Here is a 12,371-nt window from a genome sequence, read left to right on the forward strand (position 1 = left end):
AGTGCATACGAAAAAAGTGAAAACTACCAGAGAGAAAGAGACAACATCTAGCCAGCACGCGTTGCGACCATGCCGATAGACCGTAATACGTTGCTGCTTGCTATGCACGGACAAGATCCGCCCTGAAGTATAAGGGGTATATTATACGAGCTCTTAGAGACAACATTTTCCAACCATGTAGACATACAGGGCCCTTCTTACTTACTACAAGACTATGTCGCGAAGCCTACTCTGCGACCAGTCGGTGCGGTGGTGGCGCCAGAGGCCATCCCGTCAAGCATGTTGTCAATGCCATCGAGGTTCAATTGGCCTCCCTCGAGGAGCTTCTGATCGATATCCATCTCTTCCTGTACTATTATTTCGTCATGCTCTGCCTCTCGCGCAAAGAGTATTCGTCCTCGTTCGTGAGTATTCGTGTTCTCGGTCAAAATGAGCAAGCGATGTTCCGCGACGACCAGTAAGTCCCGTGGACTTGCTGGTCTAGCCTTCGCCGCTGGAACGTCGAACTGTTGTATGCCATTGATGTATTCACCACGCGTGTCGATGCCTTCAACGCGGCTGAGCCCAGGCCCATGGAGGGAACCTGATGAGCCACTAGCACTACGAGCCCAGAATTGTGCGAGGTTGGAAATACGACATACGTATGTTCCATAACGAATGACAACCGAATCTTCAGGTACGCCACCACTGGCAGACACAAGGCTTGCCACCGAAATGCCACCTCGCGCGACAGGACCTATAGGAATAGAGTGGTCTTGGAACAGATTCTCTTCTCGTGTCCGCCGCGTATTCGGTGTCATGGGAGCCAAAGCACGAGAACTGCGTGGCTTCTGACTACCAGCTACAACTTCTGATCCAGATACTGCCACTAAGAAGCCGCCGATGGCGAAAGTGGTGTTGTCAACTCGTTTTGTCGCGGAGGTGCGAGAAGCATTCGAGCCAGTATGATCGATATCCCAGACACCCCATTCGCCATCTGCCAGTAGGGTGATTATACTACGTCCTCCTGTTGCCCATTTTGCATCAAGTATTCGCTTTCGCTGTGCAGTAGCCGGTGCGTTAATACTGCCCGTCTTAGGTACTTCAAATCCAGTATTAAATGAGGCAACCCATTCGCCAAGGCGGCTTATGGACTGCTCTGGCGTGAGTAATTCTTCTGCTCGTACTACGCGCTTGCTATCCAGCGGCGTTCTGAATGGATCGTAGACCTTGATGCATCCTTTGCTGTCTGCGACAAGCAGTTGCATGTGTCGTGTTGCCGGAAATGTGTTTGGACTGAAAGCAACGCATACAGCTGGACTGGGCAGATACCTCGTTTGGCAGGGAAATATTGGAGGCGCGCTTTCTGGCAAGACGCGTTTCCCCTGGCCCGAGGCCAACGGAAGGCGAAATATCTGCAGAATGCCGGAAACGTCGGCAGAGTGCGAGGCGATGATGAGATCCCATTCCACCTTTTGTCTAGCAGACCTAGGAGCTATAGCTTCATCGATGTCGAGCATGTCAACGTCCGACCGAGAGCCTCCAAGCAAAGAATGCCGTGGTGTCCACGTCATTGCTACACCACCAGGTATCTGTGCATGGCCATATTGGCCGTGTATCACAGCCATCTCCTCGCCCCATTTTGAGGCGGTCTTGCTTGATTTTGCGGCAGCCTTTCTCGCATTGGAGGGTGGAGAGATGGGAAGTGAAATTACACGAATACTGCTGTCTACAGATGCCACAGTGAAGACGACCCGATCATGAAGTATCTGTGGTACTTGATCCTTGGTGACACTAGTTCCTGCGGATGGGAGCCCGGGGATGGCTATATGAAGGACCTCTGAGGGAATGGCGAGGTCCACGTGCTGTATTATGGATGGAACTGGGCTTTGGGCGTCGAGCTCCTCTTCATCTGATTCAAATTCCGCATCTTCGAATGCCTCCAGCCGTCGAGCTTCTGCGACTCGATTGTTGTCGTCGACTATGTCATTTTCCACCGCAATAGCGTCGCCTTGTGTGCCATTGGTCTTTGCCTGCCTCTGGTTCGTCTTTGACGTCTCACTCGATTGCTTCAGCCGTCGACCACCTCTCCACAATATCCGTACACCAGAAGTATGGCCATAGATTATGATGGTCGACCCATTCGGCGCCTTCTTGGGATATATCTGAGCCGTGTGGACGCGATGTGGAAGCTCGTAGCTGGTGACAGGATTAGCGTGCGGAGAAGATCAGCACCTCCGCTATGGGTTGGACAGACCTCAACAGTGCAGTCTTGCCTTTCTTGAAGACCGTGGGCTTCATTGAAGAGCGGTAATATCAAGTTGAAAGTGGTGGTACAGTTACTGGGATATCAGAGCGACAGTGTTGATGATAGGTTTTTGTTGAAGCTGAAGTTACTCTACAGCGCGACGCGTCCAAAATCGGACGTTACGATCGCGTCGCCCGGACCCCACTATAACTTCTATAACTAATTATAATTAATACAACAAAGCAATAGAACCACATTTTTCTCGGTTGCGCACTTCCAATTCGATCTGATTCTCTTCAAGGCTCGCTGATCTTTTCCATGGCTTGGACTATGCGACATATTACATGGCCTCACTTCGGTCGCTAGGAGCTCACACTCCTTCAGCTCTCCCCTACCTAGTCGGCGAATCGATCCTTAACGAAGATGCCTCGCAGAAAGACTACCAGTGGGAGACATACACCTATCAGTCAGGGGACCACTGGGTAACCGAAGAGCTAGTATGGACAGACTATCGTGTCGTATGGTCTCAGGGAGGGGTAGTACAAAAGACCTTCGACTTTGAGATTGAGAAGCAAAAAGTCGTTCAGTCGGTCTTGACTTGGTTCGCCACTGATGATGCTGCTTTCGTGAGTAGTGAGCCATCGAATATACCAGGAAAAGAGGAGCAAGAGGAAAGACTTTCAAGGCCAGGGAGACATGCGACCCACACAAACTGTACATCCAGCACGATATACGGTAGTCATGACCAGGCAACCAACCACCATCGAGAAACACTGCCAGAAACTCGCTCTCGTGCTCTGGTTGTTTTTTTGAAGTTTCAAGCCCATCTTTTCTTCCTCCGAGGCTCGACCCATGTCGTGAACTTGCCGTTCGAAGTCGAAAAGGTGCATGCAACTCCTTATGGCCTCCTACTACAGAGACGCCTACCCCCCGAGAAAGGCGTTGTTACAACGCCATCTTTGCCTTTAGCGCCGAATACTACCTTTGTATCATCTCAACTGTTCAGTCAACCGACTTTCAGACTGTCGACCTCGATTGGGCAATCCTTCGTTGCCACCAAGAAAGGTCGTCGAATTAGTCGAAACGCAGCCAATGGTAGACTCCTCGAAGATATTCTGAAAAGTGCAGAAACTCCAGTGGTCGACACCGTCCCGCGATTGTTCTCATTTACCGATCCATTGTCTGAACTGGGACTCGTTGTGGGCACAAATTCGAGCGCCCATTTCAACACATCGCAGTCTTCCACCGGCAATAGACGTCTGGATCCTATCGATCGTGCAGAGGAAGTCATTTACGTATCTCAAGACGATGAACTGGCCCACACAACTACCCAACACCTTCCATTGATCCTAGTGGTCACTTCTAATATTCAGAGCAGAACCTTTACAATATGGAATGCATCTTACTCTGCCGCAACCTCCATCTCGGGGAGGAAGAAGCGAAGAACATCGTCCTTATCCGCCAAAAAGACACGGCGACGAAGCTCGTACGGTCCAGGTACTGGCACCGGGACGACAACACCCGGTGTACGAACAAGGGACGCCATACGGACAGAATCTGGTGCACAGGACCCCTCGAAGCCACTTACAAGGTCACAGAAGCATGCTATGGTACCGAGAGCAGAAATAACGAGCAAGAAGGAGGCAGAAGCAGCCTTTGCATCTCAGTTAGATCCCGATTACAGTCTGTCACAGCAGCCGCCCAAAGACTCGCGGCGTGTCAGCTCTTTACTTTCCCGGGGGGACGTCGGGACAAGCTTCGATCACACTCCTTTCCAAGACCTTGCGGCACATGCAAGCTTTGGTGCTGGACAGAAGCGTGGTCCCTCCTTTGGGGGCCCTGCGGATCGGATGAGCTTTGGTGCATCACAAAGGCAGCTCCGCGCATCTACTCCTGGGAGCATTGCTAGGCTCAGCATTGCAGAAACTGGCCCTGATACAGATGATGAAATCCTCGACGACTACTGGGAGGAGGACTCCTCTGAACACCTTGAGTTGGAGCAGCCAATGAAAGGCCTTCGCAGAGAAGTCGTCTTGATGAGAGTTGCTGAAGTTCCCTTCGGCGGGACTGCGCCAATCTTCAGTAGCTCATTGTCTTCCAATGATGACAAAGTCAGTCTAAGCCTATCTCTTCTCTTGACTTCTTTTAGTAAATGGGTTTGCTGATGGTCATAGAATCTACCTAAGGTTTCGGTCTTGGTACCTCCTTGCACAAGAGCCATAAACGGTGAAGTCAGGCAAGATCTCTTCGTTTATGTCAAGAGGTCTTCTGACAACACTTATGCTGAGGTCCAGCTGGCCATACAACCTCGCAAGAGACGACATGACCCCCAGCAAGTGAAACCTGAGCGCTCGGAGAAGCCACTATACGCTATGCAGCCTGTCAAAATAGCCGACAGGATCGTTGAGGGCCCTCTGGATTTGGTGAAGGTCGTAGATGGCCCTGTATCCCGCCTTATCAGTCTAGGAACAAGCTCGGACGGGGGGATCAGCCTTTCTCTATACCCCAGTGGGATGCGTCATCTGCCAGTGTTGCTACCCCTAAGTCATCTACGACTATTCCATCCCTACGATATTCACGGCTCGTCACCTTCAACAAGAAAGACTGCTGGGCTCAAAAGGACGCTGAGCATACCAAATGCTATCCATGGGTTCTCTCATTCTGCGTCCGATGGTCGCTTTAATATTGTAGATGCCGAGGGAGTGCACCATAGATTAAGCGTAGAACTTACACCTCACGACCAACTGCTCAATACTATTATCGACTTGCTACGGTTTGTTCTACCCGAGCATGGAGCGGATCTCATTCTGTCGATCTGGTGGAGCGCAGCTCAGTCCGCCCGCAAGCGTAAAGCAGGCGATGTACATTGGATAGCGCTGGCTGCCGCGCTATTCAGTATACCACTGGTATTTGTCGAACATCGAGGCACAAAAAGTGGATCGGACCGCAACGATAACGATCAACACGCAGTGCCACGTACTGGAGCCAAAGACGGAACTTCAGAGCTTTCCTGGGATACAATGATTTTTGTCGAAACAAAGTCGAACGAATCAGATCCAGTAGTCGAGGCGTGCTGGGGATGGACAGATCGTCTGTCTCCTCCACAAGATGATTCGAACAAGCAGCAAGCGTTTCGAAACTACATCCCTACGAGCATACAAATCGCAAGAGAATTCAATGATTCTCCACTCGGTAAACAGGCTAATGAACTGTGGAGAGACATGTCAGTTGATAGAGACCGAGACATACGTAGTGTATACTTGCCCAGACTGTTTGTTGCTTTGCATTTGCTTTGCGAGGAGCAGAAATTGAACAAAGTTGCGGACCGTGAGTCTCATTCCGGTCCAAAGTATCTGACAGCTGTTATTGCGCAAATAGGCCATTGGCTTGGTTGGGACAGGTGGGGAGTTGATGATGATAGTTACTATGGCTTGGACGAGATCGTGCTTGCGGACTGGTATTTCGAAACTTGTGAGTCCAACGATTCCCTGTCTACACCCGCGGAGGAATCAGTGTGTGTGGTGCTAGTTTAAACTAACGACTTCAAGCAAACCTCAATTTAGTTGGCATACCATGTTCGCCTTGGGAGTCTCCTCCGTCCATATTGTCATGGATCGAGAAGGTATCCTCTATGCAGAGTTTTGTGCCGTTTCCCCTACTCGATAAGCTTGTTGACGATATTCCGGAGGAGGATCCCTGGGAATTCACACAAACTAGTATTGCCAAAATAACGCCTCGAACTCACGCCTTGTCTGGATTCTTCCGCAACGCGCACGCAGAGCGCGCAAACGACTCTACGGAGCGGGTCGAGCTTTTGATGCGTAATGGTATCGATACTAAAATGCTTGAAACTTTGCCCGAGTGTGCAGTCGCACCTTTGAGGGAGGCGATAGTATCGTGTCAATCAGCTCCGCCAACAACGTGGTCCAACTCTCTCCTTCATTTGATCGGCAGGGATGATCTTGGAAGTATCGCCACAATCGAACGCGAATGGAAGCACAGCCAGCCACCGATTCCAGTAAGCCCTGCATCGCTGAAGATGTCGGAATACCTGCTGATCTTTATAGGAATCGTCCAAAGACTATCATACAATATGCCACCATGCTGAGCAACATGTAACGGCTCACAGCTCTCCTGAACACGAAAGAAGTCATGTCTCTAGACTGATATTCCGTGAGGATCGTCGGTTGGCAGAAGCTGCCAAACTTCTCGAACCTCTGAAACAAACTGTTGCTGAGTGTATTCCAGAACCAGGTTGGTCTGAATCTGAATACCTTGATGCCCAGAAAGGCGTCATGCAATGGGTCATGTTGCGAACATTTGCTTTACCACCGGGGAACGCCATGATTAGCTACAATCTTCGGAAACCACTTCTGACGGAGAAATACCCCTTACATGGCTTCACAACTTCGTGCTTGATGAAACCGATGAACAACATAGTTACGGCGGATCGGTCTACTTTTACGGAAGAAAAGTTCGGGTGGGCATTCTTTCATGCGGGAGTCTTCGCAGGTTTGACAATTTCCAAAGAGGCCAAAGGTATTGACACGTCATGGATCGTTTTCAACAAACCATCGGAGTTGACCAACAAGCACGCCGGCCTCTTACTCGGCTTGGGTCTCAACGGTCATCTCCGAAACCTTGCCAAATGGCTCTCATTCAAGTATCTGACGCCGAAACATGCTATGACCACGGTTGGACTATTACTAGGCCTTGCTGCTTCGTTCATAGGGACGATGGATGCACTTGTAACACGATTGTTATCGGTCCACGTTACAAGAATGCTACCACCGGGTGCAGCAGAACTCAACCTATCGCCTTTTACCCAAACTACAGGATTGATGGGGATCGGCCTTCTATACTATAATACCCAGCATCGACGCATGAGTGAGATTATGCTCTCAGAGATAGAGCATTTTGAGGTCACAGATCCGTCTGAGCCTCCGGACACACTCCGTGACGAGGGCTACAGACTCGCTGCTGGCTTCGCGCTGGGCCTGATAAATCTTGGACATGGAAATGATATGCATGGTCTTCACGACATGCGAATAGTGGAGCGTCTCATGGCTGTCGCTGTGAGTACCAAGCCTGTTGATGTGATCCACGTACTAGATCAAGCAACTGCTGGCGGAACCATTGCAGTGGCTCTCATCTTCATGAAAACCGAGAACGAAGCGGTCGCGCGAAAGGTCGATATTCCGGACACTATTCCTCAATTTGACTACGTACGACCTGATATCTTTCTTCTTCGGACACTGGCCAAACATGTGATTATGTGGAGGCAGATACAACCTGAGCAGCGCTGGGTAGTGAAGAACCTACCTCACGAGTACCAGTCACAGTACAGTCTTCGAACGATCAAAAAGCTCCGAAGTGAGCACATGCCATTCTACAATATTGTAGCTGGGCTATTGTGGGCAGTTGGTCTCAAGCATGCCGGAACTGGTGACGTTGTGGCGCGGGACTTTCTACTTAGGTACCTTGACCAATTTATACGTATTTGTCGACTTCCTGCTCTCCGCTACGACGCCAAACTGGCCAGAAACACGGTGCGCAACTGTCAAGACTTAGTAGCTTTGTCGGTGGCGACGGTGATGGCAGGAACAGGAGACTTGGAGGTTTTCCGGCGACTGCGAGCTCTTCACGGTCGCGTTGGCCCAGACACTCCGTATGGGTCTCATCTTGCAGCGCATTTCGCACTTGGTGCCCTCTTCATGGCAGGCGGAACATATACCTTTGGCACGTCAAACCTCGCCATCGCCTCGCTCATCTGCGCATTCTACCCGCTCTTCCCTGTGGATGTGCTGGACAACAAGGCCCATCTCCAGGCCTTCCGCCACTTCTGGGTCCTAGCCGCCGAACCTCGTTGTGTTGTTGTGCGCGACGTCGACACTCACAGGCTTATCACTCTTCCGGTCGTTGCACGCATGAAGAATGGTACAGAACGAGAGTACTCGACGCCTTGCCTTTTGCCCGAGCTGGATAGCATCGCCTCTCTACGTACCGTAAGTATGGATTACTGGCAGGTCACACTTGACTTTGTGCACAATTCAAAGCATCTGTCTTCGTTTAGAAAGAACCAGACTATCCGCGTGCGTCGTCGGCCAGCACAGGAATCACACAGCTCAGTCTTCAGCTCGACATTAGCAGCGCTGAACGAATCACAAATGTGGAGCCATTCAGGGGTGTTGCTCAAGTGGAGCTGGATCTTTGACCTGCATGCCTTTGCGGAGTTTGAGAAGGCTGATATCGGCTTGATCTTACCGCCGGATGGCAATAGTAGTGTGCATACCGAGGCACATGGTACGGTTCTCGATGATCGCCTTGTTCTGAATGCAGCGGCTAGGTCCTGGAATCGGACAGATTTGCAGAATGTGAAGGCTTTGTTTGCTTGGGCGCAGAATGCACCGCAAGGAAAGCAGTTGAAATGGTTGGGCATGGAGGTTGTGGAGAGGTTGCGAGGGGTGATTATGGAGCGGAGTAAACATATGCGCGCCTAACATTAGGCAAAGGATGAGTTTTTATGTTGACGCCTACAATATATTATGATATCTCATGATTAGTCAGTCAGATTGAAAGGTTGAAAGTGAATTACAAGCCACAGATCCCTGAAGCGGAAACGTAGGGGTCATCCATGATGACCCGTGCATGACGTAACATGCATATAGAAACTTACAGGTCAACTCTTTTTCGTTTTATACATTACCAGATCTGGATGCTGCTACACTCGACTCGTCCCTTTGATGCTCAAACAACGACAAAGACCTCGGGAATCCTAGCTACGTAGAACACATAGATAGATTGAAGGTGCCTTGAACCTTGAAGCCCCCCAGAGCCTGCATTTGCGTCGACCCCACCCATCACCTGAGCACGCATCAGCCATCGGACAGCAAGGGCATCCTGAGATAAAACGACTATCTATTTAGTACCTGGCTGTTTCTCTTGTCTTGCTTTATTCCTCAACAAAACAGTCTCCAATAGCCCTCTCCACCAGCTACCATGGGACGCCCCGAGTTCGACCGAAAGACTGCATACATCAAGAAAGGTGAAGTCTGGGTACTCAACTCCACCTGCTGCATGTCGATATACCGCTGACTTCAACCCAGTTCGACGATGGCCGCGAAGAAGCGCTCGTCTCGTACATCAAATCTCACCCACACGCCGACTCCTTCCAGAACAAACCACACATCATCCTCTCCGTCATCGACGAGTTTGCCCGCACCAAGGACTTCATGATGACTGTTGGCCAGTACAAGGGCGCCGTCGTCACCGATCTCATCGCAAAGGAGCGCCCGCAAACGATTGTGGAGATGGGTGGGTACACGGGGTATTCTGCGCTGCTGTTTGGGAGTGCGTTGAGAGATGCTTGGAACGGAGTGGAGGGTGCCAAGCCACGGTACTACAGTCTCGAGATGAGTGAGAAGTTCGCGGGCATCATCAGAGAGTTGGTCAAGCTGGCCGGGCTGGACCATGTTGTCACTGTGGTCACGGGCAAGGCGGAGGATGGGCTTCGCGAGTTGAGGGAGGACTTCAAGCTCGAGACGGCAGATATGTTCTTTATCGATCACTACAAGCCGGCGTATGTGGGTGATCTACAACGTGCGGAGGATTTGGGCTTGGTACGTAAGGGCACGTGGGTTGTGGCGGATAATGTGGTGTTGCCTGGGGCGCCGGGCTATCTGGAGTATGTGCGTGGAACGGCAAAGGGTGAGGGCATTAGGAAGCATGTTTATGAGAGCAGATTGGAGGAGAGCTGGGAACCGACCGGCGAGGAGGATGGACTTGAGGTTTCGAAGTGTATCGAGGTGAGATGAATTCGACTGGGGTACGGGCTCATTCACTTATGAAGGCGTGTCCCTTTCTACTACTATGCTATGAGCTGTAGACTTATGATATCAGATGGATGCCAGTCTAGGTCCCGACGAGTATGAGGCCACTCTAGACCTAGGCTATCACGGCTCTGAGAACAAACTGGTATACCAATTCGAGAACACTGAATCTTCTGAAAGGAAACGAAATGGTAAAGACAAGTTAGACCACGTTCTTGTAGTTGATTATGGAGGTATACTCAATGAAATGGGTGAACGGCTACCATCTCAGTACGCTATTCGTATTGTACGCAGGTCACAACAAGGGAAATCCAGTCCGGGTATCCTACACTGCATTATCTTATCCTTGCTCTTCACTTCGACGCTAATACTCCAGACATTGTTCCTACAATTCTTCCAGCCAGCTCCTGCAGCCACACCGGCCCAATTCCACTCCTCCAAGAGCCCACGGCAATTGCGAACAATGCCAATACCAGCGTATACTTCTTCCAACCCCCTCCTTCTCCTGGCATCTTGATAACCTGGTCTTCGATTCCCTCCCCTCTCTTGAACCCCAGCGTGTTCTTCTTCTCCACCCTCTTCCGATTCTTCTCCATATCGTACGGCGGGTATCTGAAACCCATGACTTTGTCTAGCCAGTTGGGCAGCTGCACAACGGCACGCTTGTGCGTGAAGGCTTCCACGCCGTACTTGCCATGATACGAGCCGGATCCGGAGTCGCCGACGCCGCCAAAGGGGACGCCCGGTGTGCCAGCGTGGACCATGCAATCGTTTATCGTTACACCACCAGTGAGGGTGTGAGATAAGACTATAAAGTAATTAGCGAAACGGCAGATCGGGGTAGAGGAAAAGAGGGTTGCCACATACTGTAATCAATCTCCGGCCTCGACTCGCTGAAGATGTACAGACTGAGTGCATGTGGTAGTCTCGCCATCTCGCGGACTGCTTCATGGTAGGTCGCCCTTATGACAGGCAGTATTGGCCCGAAAAGCTCCTCCTTCATGAGCGAGTCGTCAGTCGTGACATCGTCGACAATGGTAAGCGGAATGCGCAGATTCTCGCGCACAAACTCACGCCCATTCGTCAACTTTTTGCCCGCCGACTTATCATACGCCCCCTTCAGCCGGTCATAATTCCGCTCATTGATGATATTCGTCATCTCCTCATAATGCTTGTCGCCCTGACCATTAAACTCCCCCACCCAGAAGTTCAGCCGCCGCACAAACTCAGTATGCACCGTCGGGTCCACAAACACATGGTTCACGCTCAGACAGATCTGCCCGGCATTCATAAACTTGGCCGCCAGAATCCGTTTCGCCGCCAGATCCACGTCCGCCTTCGCCGTCACAATCGCCGGGCCCTGACCTCCGAGCTCCAGCACCGTCGGCGTCAGATTCTTCGCCGCCGCAAGCGCAACATGCCTCGCTACCCCGGCCGAGCCCGTAAAGAAGATATGGTCGAACCGCTGTGCAAGGACAAAACCTGTCTCCGCCGGCCCCCCCGTCACAACCGCATACGCCTCCGGGTCTAGATACTTGGGCAGCAGCTCCGCCAGCAGCGCCTCTGTCCGCGCCGCCATCTCCGACGGCTTCACCAGCACCGTACACCCGGCCGCCACGGCCGCAACAAGAGGCTGCACAACCAGCAGCAGCGGAAAATTCCACGCCCCAATCACAAGCACCACACCTCGCGGCTCCTTGCGCACCACCGCGCTGCCCACATGCCTGAACACAAAGCCCGCATCCGCAGGCCGTTCGTCCGCCGTCCAGGCCTCAAGATTAGCAATATGCAGCAGGATGTCCGACTTGCAGCCCGCGATATCGCCCGCTAGCGTCTCAAACTCGTGCTTGCCCAGGTCTGCCGCGAGGGCCTTTGTGATGTCGAATTCGTGGTCTTCGATCAGCCAGTAGAGCTGCTTGAGCTGCCACTTGCGGTACTTGAGGTTCTTGGTGCGGCCGCTGGCGAAGGTGCGCCGCAGCGTCGCGAGCTTGCTGGTCACTTCGTCCGGAGTCGAGTATGTGCGCGAGGCGCCGCCGTCGCCGCTGCCGCGGGTTGTGACTGTCATTGTGAGCTGGTGAGATTTGTTTTCAGGCACGTCTGCGGATATTTGGGGGAAGTTAGGGAGTGCAGATGCAGGTGCTTGGAAATGCTGTGGCCGGGAAGTAAATATATATTTGTATATATATACACGGACCGATCCGTAAGGGGTAACATCCCGCCGGGTGGTCTCCCAACATCCCGGGTCCCGGGCTGGGTCTTGATTGGCTGGGCGCCAGGTTCTCCGCCCCTCGGGATGGATCCTCACACTGCAACTT

The 12,371-nt window shown here is 51.8% G+C and overlaps 4 protein-coding genes across 4 annotated transcripts; 2 read left to right on the top strand and 2 right to left on the bottom strand.

Annotated features, from left to right (window-relative positions):
- Nucleotides 1-2,360, bottom strand: EJ05DRAFT_240797 (uncharacterized protein). Its single transcript, XM_033740051.1, has 2 exons — nucleotides 2,237-2,360; nucleotides 1-2,178 (listed from the first exon to the last, which is right to left on the bottom strand). The coding sequence occupies exons 1-2, from the start codon at nucleotides 2,278-2,280 to the stop codon at nucleotides 213-215; spliced, it is 2,010 nt and encodes a 669-aa protein (XP_033603170.1). The 5' UTR covers nucleotides 2,281-2,360; the 3' UTR covers nucleotides 1-212.
- Nucleotides 2,361-2,458: 98 nt separating this feature from the next.
- Nucleotides 2,459-8,764, top strand: EJ05DRAFT_461284 (uncharacterized protein). The gene is made up of 4 exons (XM_033742636.1): nucleotides 2,459-4,338; nucleotides 4,402-5,698; nucleotides 5,776-6,245; nucleotides 6,295-8,764. Exons 1-4 carry the CDS (start codon nucleotides 2,572-2,574, stop codon nucleotides 8,725-8,727), a joined length of 5,967 nt encoding a protein of 1,988 aa, XP_033603171.1. The 5' UTR covers nucleotides 2,459-2,571; the 3' UTR covers nucleotides 8,728-8,764.
- A 148-nt stretch (nucleotides 8,765-8,912) lies between these two features.
- On the top strand, nucleotides 8,913-10,310 carry EJ05DRAFT_461285 (catechol O-methyltransferase). The gene is made up of 2 exons (XM_033742637.1): nucleotides 8,913-9,283; nucleotides 9,334-10,310. Exons 1-2 carry the CDS (start codon nucleotides 9,227-9,229, stop codon nucleotides 10,039-10,041), a joined length of 765 nt encoding a protein of 254 aa, XP_033603172.1. The 5' UTR covers nucleotides 8,913-9,226; the 3' UTR covers nucleotides 10,042-10,310.
- EJ05DRAFT_461288 (aldehyde dehydrogenase) lies at nucleotides 9,981-12,199 on the bottom strand. The gene is made up of 2 exons (XM_033742638.1): nucleotides 10,924-12,199; nucleotides 9,981-10,864 (listed from the first exon to the last, which is right to left on the bottom strand). The coding sequence occupies exons 1-2, from the start codon at nucleotides 12,119-12,121 to the stop codon at nucleotides 10,410-10,412; spliced, it is 1,653 nt and encodes a 550-aa protein (XP_033603173.1). The 5' UTR covers nucleotides 12,122-12,199; the 3' UTR covers nucleotides 9,981-10,409.
- Between the last annotated feature and the right edge of the window lie 172 nt (nucleotides 12,200-12,371).

This window comes from Pseudovirgaria hyperparasitica (genome assembly GCF_010093815.1).
Source record: "Pseudovirgaria hyperparasitica strain CBS 121739 unplaced genomic scaffold EJ05scaffold_3, whole genome shotgun sequence".
NCBI classification, from domain to species: Eukaryota; Fungi; Ascomycota; class Dothideomycetes; order Acrospermales; family Acrospermaceae; genus Pseudovirgaria; species Pseudovirgaria hyperparasitica.